Source organism: Anas platyrhynchos, chromosome 16 (genome assembly GCF_047663525.1).
Source record: "Anas platyrhynchos isolate ZD024472 breed Pekin duck chromosome 16, IASCAAS_PekinDuck_T2T, whole genome shotgun sequence".
Lineage (NCBI taxonomy): Eukaryota > Metazoa > Chordata > Aves > Anseriformes > Anatidae > Anas > Anas platyrhynchos.
Window position 1 is genome coordinate 9,246,234 of NC_092602.1, and position 12,737 is coordinate 9,258,970.

Genomic DNA, 12,737 nt, shown 5'->3' on the forward strand with positions numbered 1-12,737 from the left:
TTTCCAGAACTACTCAGACCTATTGCTAACCACTATTACCTATTTACTACAGCAGAGATAGCCGTGGGTGTGCCAGAGCAGGGAGCTCATTCTGCTCTGGCTTCAGGGTTGATTTTAAGAAGTCCTTTCCACTTTGAGAAAAACCATTCTGACTCAACAAAAGACTTCCCTATTTACAAAGAGCGCAAATTCCTTCTTCATTCCTTCAGGCTTCTACAAACAACGTTTCATACTACTCTAAGTACAGCACAGCGTCCTATAAAGATGTAGCTGTCTGTGGTTGGTGCAGAAATGGCAGCTCTGAGGACAAGAGAAGCTTTGCTGAGCAGTGCTTGTCGCATTGCAGCCACTCGCAGCTCAGCCCGTGCGTCCCCGTGCCCGGCAGCCCCAGCGAGCTTGCTGAGTCACACCTCGACCTTTCTGCAGCCAGGCGGCCCCGTCACGCTCTCTCCAAAGCCTCTGCCTGGGCGCCCTGTGGCACACCAGCACGGGGAGGTAGTTCCTCTGTCCACCCGTGCCATTCACATCTTCCCTGAAATCGGCGTCACCTCCACATCGGTCATAGCAGCGTTTCCTTCCTGCCCCTCTCAGCGCCGACTCTTCAAATGTTCTCACTTCTAAAACACCTCAGAACCCACCCTTCTCTTCAATTATTACTGCAAAAATCCCTGTCTTTATTTAGGTTTTGTCTTGCTTTTTACGAATTCATCCTTTCCTTTTAACTTCTTTTGTTTCCTGCGTCAAAGTTGATGTTGGGTCTGTTTCCAGACCTTTTCATGCTGGCCTCTTGCAGGTCTCTTCTTATTTTTCCTTTCCCTCTCAAGGGGGTCCGCCAGGCTAACAGCAAACCGTTTGGGGATAGGGTCAGACACCTTGGAGTGGAGTCCCCTGGGAAGGGATGTCTTTTCACCTAAGATTTGAGCATTACAAGGAATGTGCTTATTCCAGACCGCAGAAGTAGCTCACCTGCTACCCTGGTCACAAGGGGTTTATTTCCAAAGATGCACTTTAGTGATCCTGGAAAGCACATGGATACACTGCAAATTCCACAAGCACTCATTTAACCTTTATTCCCAACAGATGCTGGTTTATGGCAGCATTAATGATTTACCACGATTTCCCTCTAGCAGACAGTATGGTCTAGCAGGGGGGGAAAGGGAAGAAGTCAGGCATGCTGAGCAGGATGACACTGTAGGAAGATGGGTATAAGGAATGAGCCTTTAGTGTCTTAAAAGACACAAAACCACTCCTCCCTGCAAGCCAGTAAGGTTGAGGAAGACCAGGACAAGTTAAGACTTTTGTAATAATAAGTCTTACCTTCTTGTAATAATGTCTCGCCCTTCTTTTCAAGGGCACGGGTGGCAGCTCCCCCCAAAACCCCTGCTCTTGCGGGGGCTCTCCATGGGCCGCAGCCTCCTCCAGGCCACATCCACCTGCTCCACCAGGGGCTCCTCCACTCATGGGGGGGCTGCAGCGTGGAGATCTGCTCCATGTGGGACCCATGGGTGCAGGGGGACAGCCTGCTCCACCAGGGGCCTCTCCATGGGCCGCAGGGGAACTGCTGCTGTGAGCCTGGAGCACCTCCTGCCTCCTGCTGCACTCACCTTGGGGGCTGCAGGGCTGCTTCTCTCCCATTTTCTCACCCTTGTCTCCCAGCTGCTGCTGAGCAGCGTTTTCACCCTTCCTTAAATCCGCCTTCACTGGCTTGGCTCTGACCAGCAGCGGGTCCCTTTTGGAAGGGGCTGGAAATGGCCCTTGTCTGACACGGGGCAGCTGCTGGGCTCTGCTCACAGCTCTGCAGCCCCCCCCCCCCCACCAAACCCTTGTCGTGTAAACCCAGCACAGCAGGGGAAGGCCACTGCTTTTGGTACCAGCTCTTGGCACCGCCACAAGTCTTGTTAGAGGGTGGTGTGACAATCAGAAAGCAGGAGGTTAGGAATGCAAAAGAAACTGCCACTCAACGTTTGGGTCCTTTTGCAAATTTTATTGCATTGCGCAGCCTCTGCACCAGCCAGTAGTGAAGGTCTCATTTCCAGACACAGGATTCCTTGACCCTGACAACACAGTCCCAGAGATGGGCTCATCTCTGTCCCTGACTCTTCGATCAGTGAAAGCCAAATGCAGGCACCATCAGTGGGATGTGTTTTCCAAGTCACTGCTTATTTTATTTCCTTAGCAGTAAGCTGCAAAGCACTACAAGCAAGGGTGTGTCACGTTGTATAGCAAAGAATACAAAAATTGAGGCCCTTTTCCCAAATTTTGTGATGGGAATGTGGAGTACTTGGAGTCCTGGAGAGACCAGCAAGTACTCAGACACACAGAGATTGAGTTCTCTGGGAGTGGCACCACAATTCTTTGTCTCATCAGTACCAGGAACTCTTGGGAACTGAATCCCATTGCAGCTCAGTGCTCCTCCTCTCTGACACACAGTAACTCCAGGCTGAAGACATGCTGCGTTGCCATTGCTGATGGAGGCGAACAGACCCGCTGTGGATTGGCCTACTCGTGCTTGTCTGCAGCTCTGCTCTCTTCGTCATGCTTTCTTTCAGTACTGGTACATCGCTGTATGTCCCAACAGAAGAATCTCAGAAACAACGCACAAAACAGTAACCTCGGCTGGAGATGGCAGCCTATGTCTGGATGCTTCTCTAACACAGTGTCTCCTTTACCCCAGGAATTTAATGTCCTTTATGCCTTTCTCCTTCAAATGTGGCAACGACTATCCGCCAAAAAGAAAAAAAAAATGGATAAAGGCCATGCTGCAGGTCACAGAAACATGGTCACAAGCAGCTCAAAAAAGTTGTAATTTCAAAATATGAACAACATAGTCCTTGAACAAAATATGGACCGGAGAGTTCGTTATTAAAGTCTAGTAACAATCATCAGGGAGCAGTTATTCTGCGGTAGGGCCGGCTGCCCCTTCTTCCCGCGGTGGTTCAGGCGGTTGAACTCCTCCATGATCTGCAGCATCGTCTTTCCTTTGGTCTCTGGCACCACCAGGAAAACAAAGATAGCCATGGACAGGCAGTATGCCAGGAAAATGATGAAACAGAAACTACCGAGGCCTTCCTATGGGAAAAGAAAGGAGAAAATACGTTCATATAAATTGATCTAGATATCTTTCTCGTATGATATGTGTTTCTGGTTTTGTATTCACTAAAACACTTGATGTCAGTCCTGCTTGCAGCCACCTTGGGAACAGTGCTAAGGCAAGCTAATTCTCCTTTCCTGCCTAGGGAGGGAAGCTGTACGCTCAGCAGGCATCGAATGTCATTGCTTGGCAATTCAGAGAGGTGCTGAGCCACATTTCAGTCACTGTTCCTCTCTGCTCCTTCTCAGTCAGTGCTAGACTGGGGAGGGTCCGTTGTGTGTCAGCTCGGTCCCTCCTTGCACAGTCCCCAGAGGTTAGGGGCTTCTGTTTCCCTGCGACTTCCTAGTGCTGGGTGAGACCTCTGGGACAGATACAGGCATGGCCTTTTTCCACACCAACCCCAAAGGACACACAGGACAAGGAGGGAAAAGCAGGGAGCCCCTCGTGACATTCAGATGACTGCTGGCGGTGCCGATGCCTGTCACCCTTCCATGATTGCCAGGGATACTCTCTGGGTGCACAGTTAGCAGCATTTTGTGGGTTTGCTACACTTCAGTACGTATCTAGGTAGAAAGCAAGAGACCATCAGAACTGCAGTCAGTGCGGCCTCTGTTCATTGATGTGATGAAAAGGAGAAGCAGGCTCTGGGTTCAAGAAGGGCTGTACCTCTTCCTCTAAACAGAGTTTTAGCACACCCTGCCTTGCTTACCACAATGAAAGGGAACACAAGGCCAAGGAAGAAGAGTTGGATCCAGTTTGAAGCACCATTGAAAACATAAGCAGCTGGTCTGTATGACTGAATAAATATTTCTGTGGGCAGGAGGCATAATACTCCAGCTGAAAAAAAACATTGGAGAAAAAAGGAAAAATTAAAAATTTTGCAAGATGCTTCTGTAACTCATACTGCATATCACCATGGAAGTCGATGGCTTTATCTGACCTGGAAGTGTTTGAGGTGCTTCTTGGTCCTTCAGGAGAAAGGCATGCAGGAAAGCAATAGGAAATGAAATTTTAACTCCTGCCACACTACAGAGTGCTCCAGGACCTGGAACATCTCCCCCCACTGAATCAGGAGCAGGGACTCACGCTGCCTGTGGAGCAGCCATGCCTCTCCTAAAGGCTGCGTGAGGAAGGCAGAGGTATATGATATACGTGAAATACCAACCTGGTCCAATGCCAAAGCTCATGATGTAGATAAAGATGAGTACAACAGAGCAGTATGGTACCCAGGAGAAAGAATCCTGTGATGGGAAACAAAAAGCAAATTAAACCTGAAATTAAAATTTTATTCATCCAGCTCCCTTAGAAACGGGGTCAATCTTCATTGATGATGTCTGCCATAGAATAAAATGGAAGATGTGATGCTTACCTGCAGTGTGAGCGTGACCGTGAGAAGCCCTAGAGCCAGGGCCATCACCGTGTAGCTTTTCCACAGCAGTGTCTTCCTCCCCGCCCGCTCCACGAGGTAGCCCTGCAACCAGGAGGACACACGGTCAGCTCCAGGAGCAGGCACAAGGAGGAGCCCTCAGCAGCCAGGCTGGGGGGCTCTGGGGAGCTGGGCTCCTCCAGGAGGGGCTGAGCACCACCAGAGGCAGGTGCTGGGGCAAGCTGGGGAGGTGCAGGGCAGGACCAGGGCGGCACTCTGCAGGCAAAGCACAGCTGGGAGGACAGCAACGTGGAAATGTTTGCACTGTTCATTGCCACAAATCTACAGCCGAGAGTCCTGCTGAGAAGGGAGGTGTTTTGCAAGATCAGTACAAGGTGCCCCTGCTGAGTTGTTGCATGATTTTCATTTCTGGCACTCGGTTTGCAGTAGTTTCTAATGATTGCAATGGAACGGGCACTACAGCAGGATGATTTCAGCTGAGGATCCACTTACACACAGAACCGTGGTGAGGATCTCGGTGACCCCAACTCCCAGGGAGACATAGCGGGTTTGAGCAGGGGAGATTCCCACTTGTAGGAAGACATTGTATGCATAAAAGTAAACCTGGAAAGTAGAGAAATGTGTGAAGGCTGCTCCTAGGTGGTTCTGTTTACACTAGCTTTGCCTTTTTTGACAGATAATAACTAATCAGGCTTTAGGAAAAGAAAATCTTCCTGATTTCATTAACTAATCCTCAATGTTTCCATGAGACTCATTTGTGCAGAAGAGCTTTTGCGAGCAGCTCTAACTCAGTAACACACGGTCTTTTTTTCTTTTTTTTGCTTGCTTTTAGCACTGGCCTTTGCTTTATTTTACAGGTTACAAAATTCTTCATCCTTTAGCATCTCATGCAGCACATGGAGCACACATCCTGTTTTAGTGTCTCATGTGCAGGACATGGAGCACATAGAAATACTGACAGTACTTGCTAAGCAAATGGTTTAAATTGTCTATTGCATCTTTAAATCTCTGCAGTGATTTCGATAGTCACTATTTTTCCAGATGTAAGTCCTCCTAACGCAGAAGAAATTCCACCATGAATTTATACTGGTTTTTCTTGATATATTTACTGCTGCAAGAGAAGTGTAGAAAATGGTTTTATGAATCTCAAAGTCTTTCTGAATTTGCAAAATTAATCTGATTTTTGAAATGTGTTATCATAAGAGAGATGCCTTCAGATGACACTTGCTAAAACACAGGTCTCGCCTTATCTCAGGTCGCAAGCTTCCATGGGAATAGATTATAATAGACACTGACAGTTCCCCTCCTTACAGCCCCTGTTGCAATCAGCATTTTACTACTCATTGCAGAACTTACTTTTTGCCAAGGAACCGTAAGCAGACTAAAAAGCAGAGAGAAGTGGCACACGTACCACATTGACTCCAATTAACTGCGTGCATGCAGCGACGAGGAAGAGAGTGATGAGCTGCCAGCGGACAGCTTTGTCACGAAAAAGATCGCAGACATGCTTAGCCTTCTCCCCACGGATGGCTTCTTGCTCTGCAGTCATGTCATCTATTTCAGCCATGTGGTCGCCGTCTCCCCAGAGCTGCTTCACAGCTGGATGGACAGGAAGAGAAGGTGACTCCTGGTCCACGCTCCCCAGCCCAGCCCTGGATTCAGGGAGTACATCCTGCCTTGCAGTTTTATTTCAGCTTCAGGCTCTTTGCCTGTGTGAACTTCCTAGAGGTCTGGGTTCAGCCTAGATGCTGACCCAGCTCACTGTGAACTGGATTTACTCATAAATCTTAGTCATGACCTCACCATCGGCCAGTAGCTCTTTACAGGGTTTCATTGTAAACTGAGCCTAAATCCTCACCGATCCTTCCCCGACTCCCCTCCCGCTACACGTACAGCTCTCAGGCACACACCAAAACAAGGAAAAACAGTTCCTATGATAAAAAATAAGTCTAAAGCCAGAGTTCTGCCTCTCCATCCTCCAGAAAGCCACAGTGGCTGTTTCTGTGTTCATGTCAGTGGCTGCTGTTAGGCCTGCTGAAGACCTGGAATGGCATGCTGGTAGGGAGCATCCATTCCTTACACACAGCCAGGGTGCGCTGCATCCGTGCCCTGACTGCTCGGGGCACAAGCTCTGTGTGCTCGCATCCCCCAGAGGATTCTGGCAGAGGACAAGGCAAATCCTAGTGCCAAGACAGCTCTAACACCAAAACAGAAGGGGCTGCCTTATCTTAAAACTGCAGGTGGTTTCAGAGCCAAAAGGCCAAGAGCCTCTTTCCAAACTGAACATCTCTTCTAGGCGTCTGTGGGGTTTTCCCATATATATATATATATATATATATATATATATATTTTTTTTTTTTTTTTTTTTTTTTTTTTGCTAAAATGAAAGCTTTGTGGCCCATTTCCTTACCTTTGATGCACCCCTCCTTGTCCTTTTTGTCGATGAGCAGGTAGCGGGGCGAGTCTGGGAAGAAGGGCAGGGTGAGAAGCTGAACGAGGGCAGGAAGCGCGTTCGCTGCCATGAGAATTGGCCAGAGAGCATCCACCCCGAGGACTTCTCTGAAACCAGACCAGCAGAGCAAGAAAAGCTGAACATCGCTGTGCACTGGCCAAGTGAGCACACGGGACACAGGCTGGTCCCTCAGCCCTGCTGCGTGTGTCCCAGCAGCTGCCACTGAGGGGTCTCCAGGATTTCTCAGCCCAGAAAAATTAAATCTCAAAGGAGGAGGAAGGGGAGAGCAGAGTGCCACTGCCTGCGGCACAGGCATTACACAGCGTTGCCACCTGTTGCTCAGCAGGGAGTGCAGCACCCTAACTGCAGCCTGCAAGCCCCCAGCGAGGAGCATTGGCCTGGCAGAGCACCCAGAAAGAACCTGCAGTGGCCGATCCCTCTGCTTCTGCTGCAAAGAGTTACCCCCAAGTTACAACGAAGACAGGATCTGTGGGTTCCCAGCCTGGGACTGGCCTTCCCAAAAAGCAGCTCCGAGTACACTGCGGGCAGAACGACCTGTGCCCGGGGACAGGACAGACTGCCTTTGGCACAGGACAGGCAGACAGGGCCTGGGCTGAGGGGCAGGGATCCACCAAAGCCTTCTGGTTTTGCATGAATGCCTGGTGAGTGGGTGTGCTGCTTTTTGTGTGTTTCCAGGAAGGTTTTGGTGGATCTGACACTCCCTGTGCCTTCTAAAAAAAGTAAGACGTAAAACTCATCTGTTAAAGGTTTTCATTTCTGTATTTTGATCTGTGTTTGCCAGGAAGCAACATCATTCTTCAGTATTAAATATTTGTATGATTTCTGTTTTCCATTTACTTAAGTCTGGAATTTGTGCCGAGCCAATTTGGTCTGGCTACCTAGGGTACCCTGAAAACATGTCTAAAAAAGCTGTTGATTTGCCTGTCTGTAGGCTTGCATTGACATATGCACATGTTTTAAAAACAGAGGAAATGAAGCAGCTCTCAGACCCCCTTACCTGAGGCCCAGAGCAAATCCTATAAACTTGCCGATGGCGATGGCAGTGGAAGCAGTTATGGCAATCACCCCGCGCAGCTTCTGCGGGGCACATTCCCCAGCATACATGATGTGGATATTCAGACCCAAACCTGCAGCGACAAATGACCATCAGACAGGGCAGTACAGACTCCTGGCAGTCTGGTGTTCTGGAAGGGCAAAGCATATAGGGTTAGGCTCTAAAATGTTTTTTACAGGGCTGAGCATGAGTCTGGCTCACACGAAATGTGTTCCCAACACCTTGGCATTGCGTCTTTTCTAAGTATTTCACTAAGCAAGTATGTTCTCCTGGGAAGTCAGTTCTTCACCAGGCTGGCCTTCCCTTGCCATGGCTCCTCCAGCCACAGGATTGCTGTCTATCCCTTTAATCCCAGTTAGACATGTCAGCATGTACTCAGGATCTCGTGTGCTTTATTTTGTGCTTGAAACCAACAATCACACCATCTATTCCATTTACTCTGTGAATTAATTAAGAATTATTCTCACTAAAATACATTTATTTATTCATTTGCTGGTTAGTATTTTCTTTATCCAACTGCTCAGGGATCAAAACACCGACAGAGTGTGACCTTCTGAGGATCTGGAAATTAGAATTGCCTGGCTTGAAAACCACTCCCTTGTCTGTAATGTGGAAGGCACTGTCAGCCACAACAGCAGCAAGAGAAAAAACAGAGGTTAGCTTTCTGTTGAGTGAGCGTGCTCCCTGAAATATCACACGCTTTGTCTTTTCCACAAGTTGGTAGTATTTTTATATGGATTGGATGTGAAGATTAAAAAAAAAATTAAAAAAAATGGAGCTGTCACACATGATTAATTATGTATGTGTTTTCTTAGTAAAAAGTGCATTCAGTAATCAGGCACTCTTCAGAGTTTAGTGAAAATCTGTAATCCATATAGTCAGCCTGGTAAAACCTTGTGACCCTCAGCCACTGCTCTCCCAAGTATTAAAACCCATATGCAGGAATGCAGATTTACCTCCACAAACTCCAGCTAATAATCTGCCAATGATGATCATCTCAAAGGACCCGGACAGCCGGCTGAGTCCCATCAGAGCTGCACTCAGCAGAGCGGGGATGTTGTTGAGCAGCATGACCTTCTTCCTGGAATTCATTTAAATTAGGATGAGCACGAATACTGCCTATGTGGCATTCACGGCTGGACAGAAGTCACGTATTGTAGCATGGGTAAAGACTGAGATCAGTTGCCGTGAAGCAAATGGGAAAGGAGAAAATTTTGTCATAGACTGAAAAGCCAGCTGGAGCTTTTCATGCCTACAGCACCACTTGCATGTATTCTACTGGAGCCCGCATCTACGCTGAGGAACAGCCTTTGTAAGACGGTGTCTGGGAAATTTGTGTTTAAAAGGTATGCACTCCCCAAGTGGTTTCTCTGAACTAGGTTGGCTTTGGAATTTACGAGGACCATGGCATGACTTTCCTTGATCATTGGCAGTTTTTGGCATTCTCTGTCTTCACTGAACTGATCTGAAGTGGCCCTGGGCTGCTCACAGCACCGCTTTACAAGCAGTGTTTCTACCAAGAGACAACCACTTGTTTTTGCAGGTGTTGGCGTAAACAGGAAGACCAGTAAAGTCATTATTCCTACCTTCCAAATCTAACAGACAAATACCCGGCAGACAAGGACCCCAGGAGCCCACCGATGCTGTAAATGGACACAACGAAGGACCACATCAACGTAATTATCTCTTCACTGGGAGAAGATCCGTATCTCTTCAGCCAGGCCTCGCGGATGAAACTTTTGATGTACTTTAAAAGAAAAACAGAAATGGACTCAATCAACATATTTCCTAATAATTGCACCTCTTTTTTTGCTTCTCTTACCTACCTGCGTGTCTTGCTTGATACATTTCTATCAACACCTTGGCTGCAATCTTACCCCAATGAAATGAAAGGGAATTTTGCCACTAACATTACTGGAGTCCGTGGTTTAGCAACACAGTGCAATGAATCACAGTAACTATCAATATTAAATACCAGTAGTGGGTGCCTCTAAGAGAAGAGCAAGCTGGGCTTCTGTTTACGTGCTAGACCCTGACTATTTTGTTATCCAGGTTTTCCCTCTATTCCCACTTGTTCCTCTCGTCCACCTTCTGCATCCTGCCTGATGCCTTGGGTGAAATTCAGGTTTGACTCCAGTTGACCTCAGTGAGGTCAGGATTTGTCCCTTGATGTGCACCATTCTGGGGTCTCTCTGACCTGCTCTAGATAACTTCAGGGTGTCCTCATTCAGGATGAGGCTTCATGGTGTGGTGATGCTACGAGCTCAGTGTCCTCAGCACCACTGAAGATGACAAACACCTCACCTAATTCCCCTTTTTCAGCTGCGGTATCAATGCTGACCTCAGCTCCAGAGCTACAGTTCTTCCCTGTCCTGTTTCGCCTTAGATGCATTCACATAGACGTAGTGTGCATAGCCAGAGACCTGCTGCAAGGCAGTCCCTGAGCACTGGAGAGAGCAGAACGTCCTGTGAACAATCCAACTCTGTCATGGACACATGGCTGTCTTCATAGATATTCCTCATCCTCCCCTTTCCCAATTTCGTGACACCAGACAGAAGTTAAATGCAATGAAACACAGGAGCGATGGCAGCTGCTCTGAGAACCAGGAAGACACAAGTTTAGCTTTGAGAGCAGAAGGGAAAAACTAGTGACTGGAAATAGAGAGGAGCGCATGAGGACACTGAAATCCATGCTGAGAGCTCAACTGGTGGGCTTACCTCGGCAGGAGAATTGATGATGGAGACCTGCAACCCATACTGGAAAGTTCCCCCAATGCCCAGGACAAAAGCCAGGAGGAAGAGGTTGTAGCTCATTTTCTGGCTGGAAGAAAAAACAGCAAAGAAAGCAAGTGCAGCTATTCAGACGTGCCCCAGCTGTCCCGTTTTGCCTGTGGGAACCCTTACAGCTAGTGCAGTGCAAGACCACAGCAGCGAGAGCACAAGGCAGTAGGAAATTTGTGGAAAGGAGAGAACTTCTCCCAGCACCCAGATTCACACTTCAGTGCTCCTGGCTCCAGCTTTGGGCAACTAAATCGGCACTAGCATGGGATTGCTAGTCCCTCCCACTCCCCATGCTCCGTTACGGAGAGTCCTAGCGGGGATGTGTCCAGCAATCATGGCACGATGCTGCACTTTTATCTCTAGAACAAATCGTATCCAAAGGCAATGCTGAGCAATAACTGCTAAACATTTACAAGCTGATTTCTAATCAGATGAATGCCATTGTTTCAATGGGCACCAAATTTATCCATGTTGTAAAACTGTTGGCTTCAGAGGACTCGGTTCTGAATAAATCTGATATTTGGTGCATTCATAAATCAAATGATGGCAATCTGCTGCGTGTCAGAGCACTAGGAAGAAATGAGACTTGTGGTCTCTGCAACTAGACATCTCCTGCTATCCTCCATGCTCCTGAAGATGCCACACATCAGCATGAGACAGATCATCAGCAACAAAGTCAGTAAACTATTCTATGTACAAAACGTGTATTGCACCTGCAGCAAATTTCTTCATCTTATCCTCATTCTGTATCATAACACCATTGCTTGATTGATTGCTTGAGTTTTGTGTTGCATCTCTTGGGCAGCTTTTCCAGTCTCACAGATTTTAAAATCAGGAAGACTTTATTATTATTATTGTAATTTAATACTCATCCTAGAATAGTTTTTTAAAAATATCTTTGTTTTATCTTTTCTGGGTATTTTTTTCCTATACCTCCTTGACAAGAAAGGATTGATTTCCATCCTTTGATGTTTACATCTTTCAGATACTTACTGTTAACTCATTTATTGTGGAGAACTTTTTCAGTCCTCTGGTCCTCCTCCATCTGTCAAATCATGCAGCCTTGTTTTGTTGCTCTGCTCTGAACTCCTTTGATTTATCTTCTCTATCATGTATCAGGCATTAAATACAAAAGTGCTCTCAAATCCAGTTTCCTCTGATTTTTAAAAATAATTTCTTGCAAGATATTTGATATCTCTCAATTATGACTTTGTACTATTATTTTAACCATATTTGATTCAGATTTATTTTTCTTTCTGTACTTAATTTATGCAATTGGTCTTTTAGAATAGCAGAAAGGAAAAAAATCTGTGCTGAAAAAAATCTATTTGGGAAAAAAAAAAAAAAAAGAAACATTCTATTTGGGGGAAAAAAAGAGAAACATATACCAACTTGCATGCAAAGGTAGTCATCTCAGCTTGCAGGCTAGGTCTTTCCTGACGCTTTCTTCAGGTACTTTGGAAAAAGTCAGTCTATATATAGAGAAAGAGGAGCCCGAGATAATATTTCAACACATCGTTTCATTCTCTTTCAGTGTTTGCACTCTCTTTGGTTTGTCATGAAGTTCTTGCTATTGGTTTGTCATTATTGTGTTGGTTACTGATGAAACTGCCGGTCATCTCGGCGAGTTGAGCATTCACGCCAGGTCAGTTGGGAAGAGAAGCTGAAGCGACAGCTGACACGGAGCTGCAGGAGATGAGTAAAGGACAACGAGAAGGCACTAATGGAAAGCAAAGTCCAGGGACCAGCACAAACCAGAGCAGACTGGCCTGGCCTCCCCAAGACATAGGCTGGGTAATCACTCATCACACCGAAGGAGGAGGTCCTGTTACTCTGAGCCTCACCACGGTAAAGCCTTCTGAAGCCTGACTCCAAAACATGACTAAGCCTGACTAAGCCTGAGCACTCCACACTTGGATTGTGGGGTCAGTCGACTCTTCAAGGGGAATGG

At 47.0% G+C, this 12,737-nt stretch overlaps 1 protein-coding gene across 3 annotated transcripts; it reads right to left on the reverse strand.

The window, feature by feature from the left end:
* Window positions 1–1,969: 1,969 nt before the first annotated feature.
* On the reverse strand, window positions 1,970–12,315 carry LOC101803848 (solute carrier family 2, facilitated glucose transporter member 11-like). 3 transcript variants are annotated; one of them, XM_038187238.2, is made up of 12 exons: window positions 12,179–12,315; window positions 10,724–10,826; window positions 9,592–9,752; window positions 8,962–9,086; window positions 7,949–8,078; window positions 6,889–7,037; window positions 5,890–6,077; window positions 4,971–5,081; window positions 4,461–4,562; window positions 4,257–4,332; window positions 3,801–3,928; window positions 1,970–3,069 (listed from the first exon to the last, which is right to left on the reverse strand). In XM_038187238.2, the coding sequence occupies exons 1-12, from the start codon at window positions 12,196–12,198 to the stop codon at window positions 2,863–2,865; spliced, it is 1,500 nt and encodes a 499-aa protein (XP_038043166.1). In that variant the 5' UTR covers window positions 12,199–12,315; the 3' UTR covers window positions 1,970–2,862. The 3 variants fall into 3 exon arrangements, with proteins under 3 accessions (XP_038043166.1, XP_038043168.1, XP_038043167.1); XM_038187240.2 differs by having other exon boundaries at window positions 12,175–12,222; XM_038187239.2 differs by lacking the exon at window positions 12,179–12,315 and adding an exon at window positions 11,780–11,954.
* Between the last annotated feature and the right edge of the window lie 422 nt (window positions 12,316–12,737).

Coding starts and splice junctions, on each gene's coding strand:
- LOC101803848 (XM_038187238.2), bottom strand. CDS start 12,198: ATGACTACCTTTGCATGCAA. Junction 10,827..12,178: donor ATGACTACCTTTGCATGCAA/GTTGGTATATGT, acceptor TTTTTCTTCCAG/CCAGAAAATGAGCTACAACC. Junction 9,753..10,723: donor TCATCAATTCTCCTGCCGAG/GTAAGCCCACCA, acceptor TTTCTTTTAAAG/TACATCAAAAGTTTCATCCG.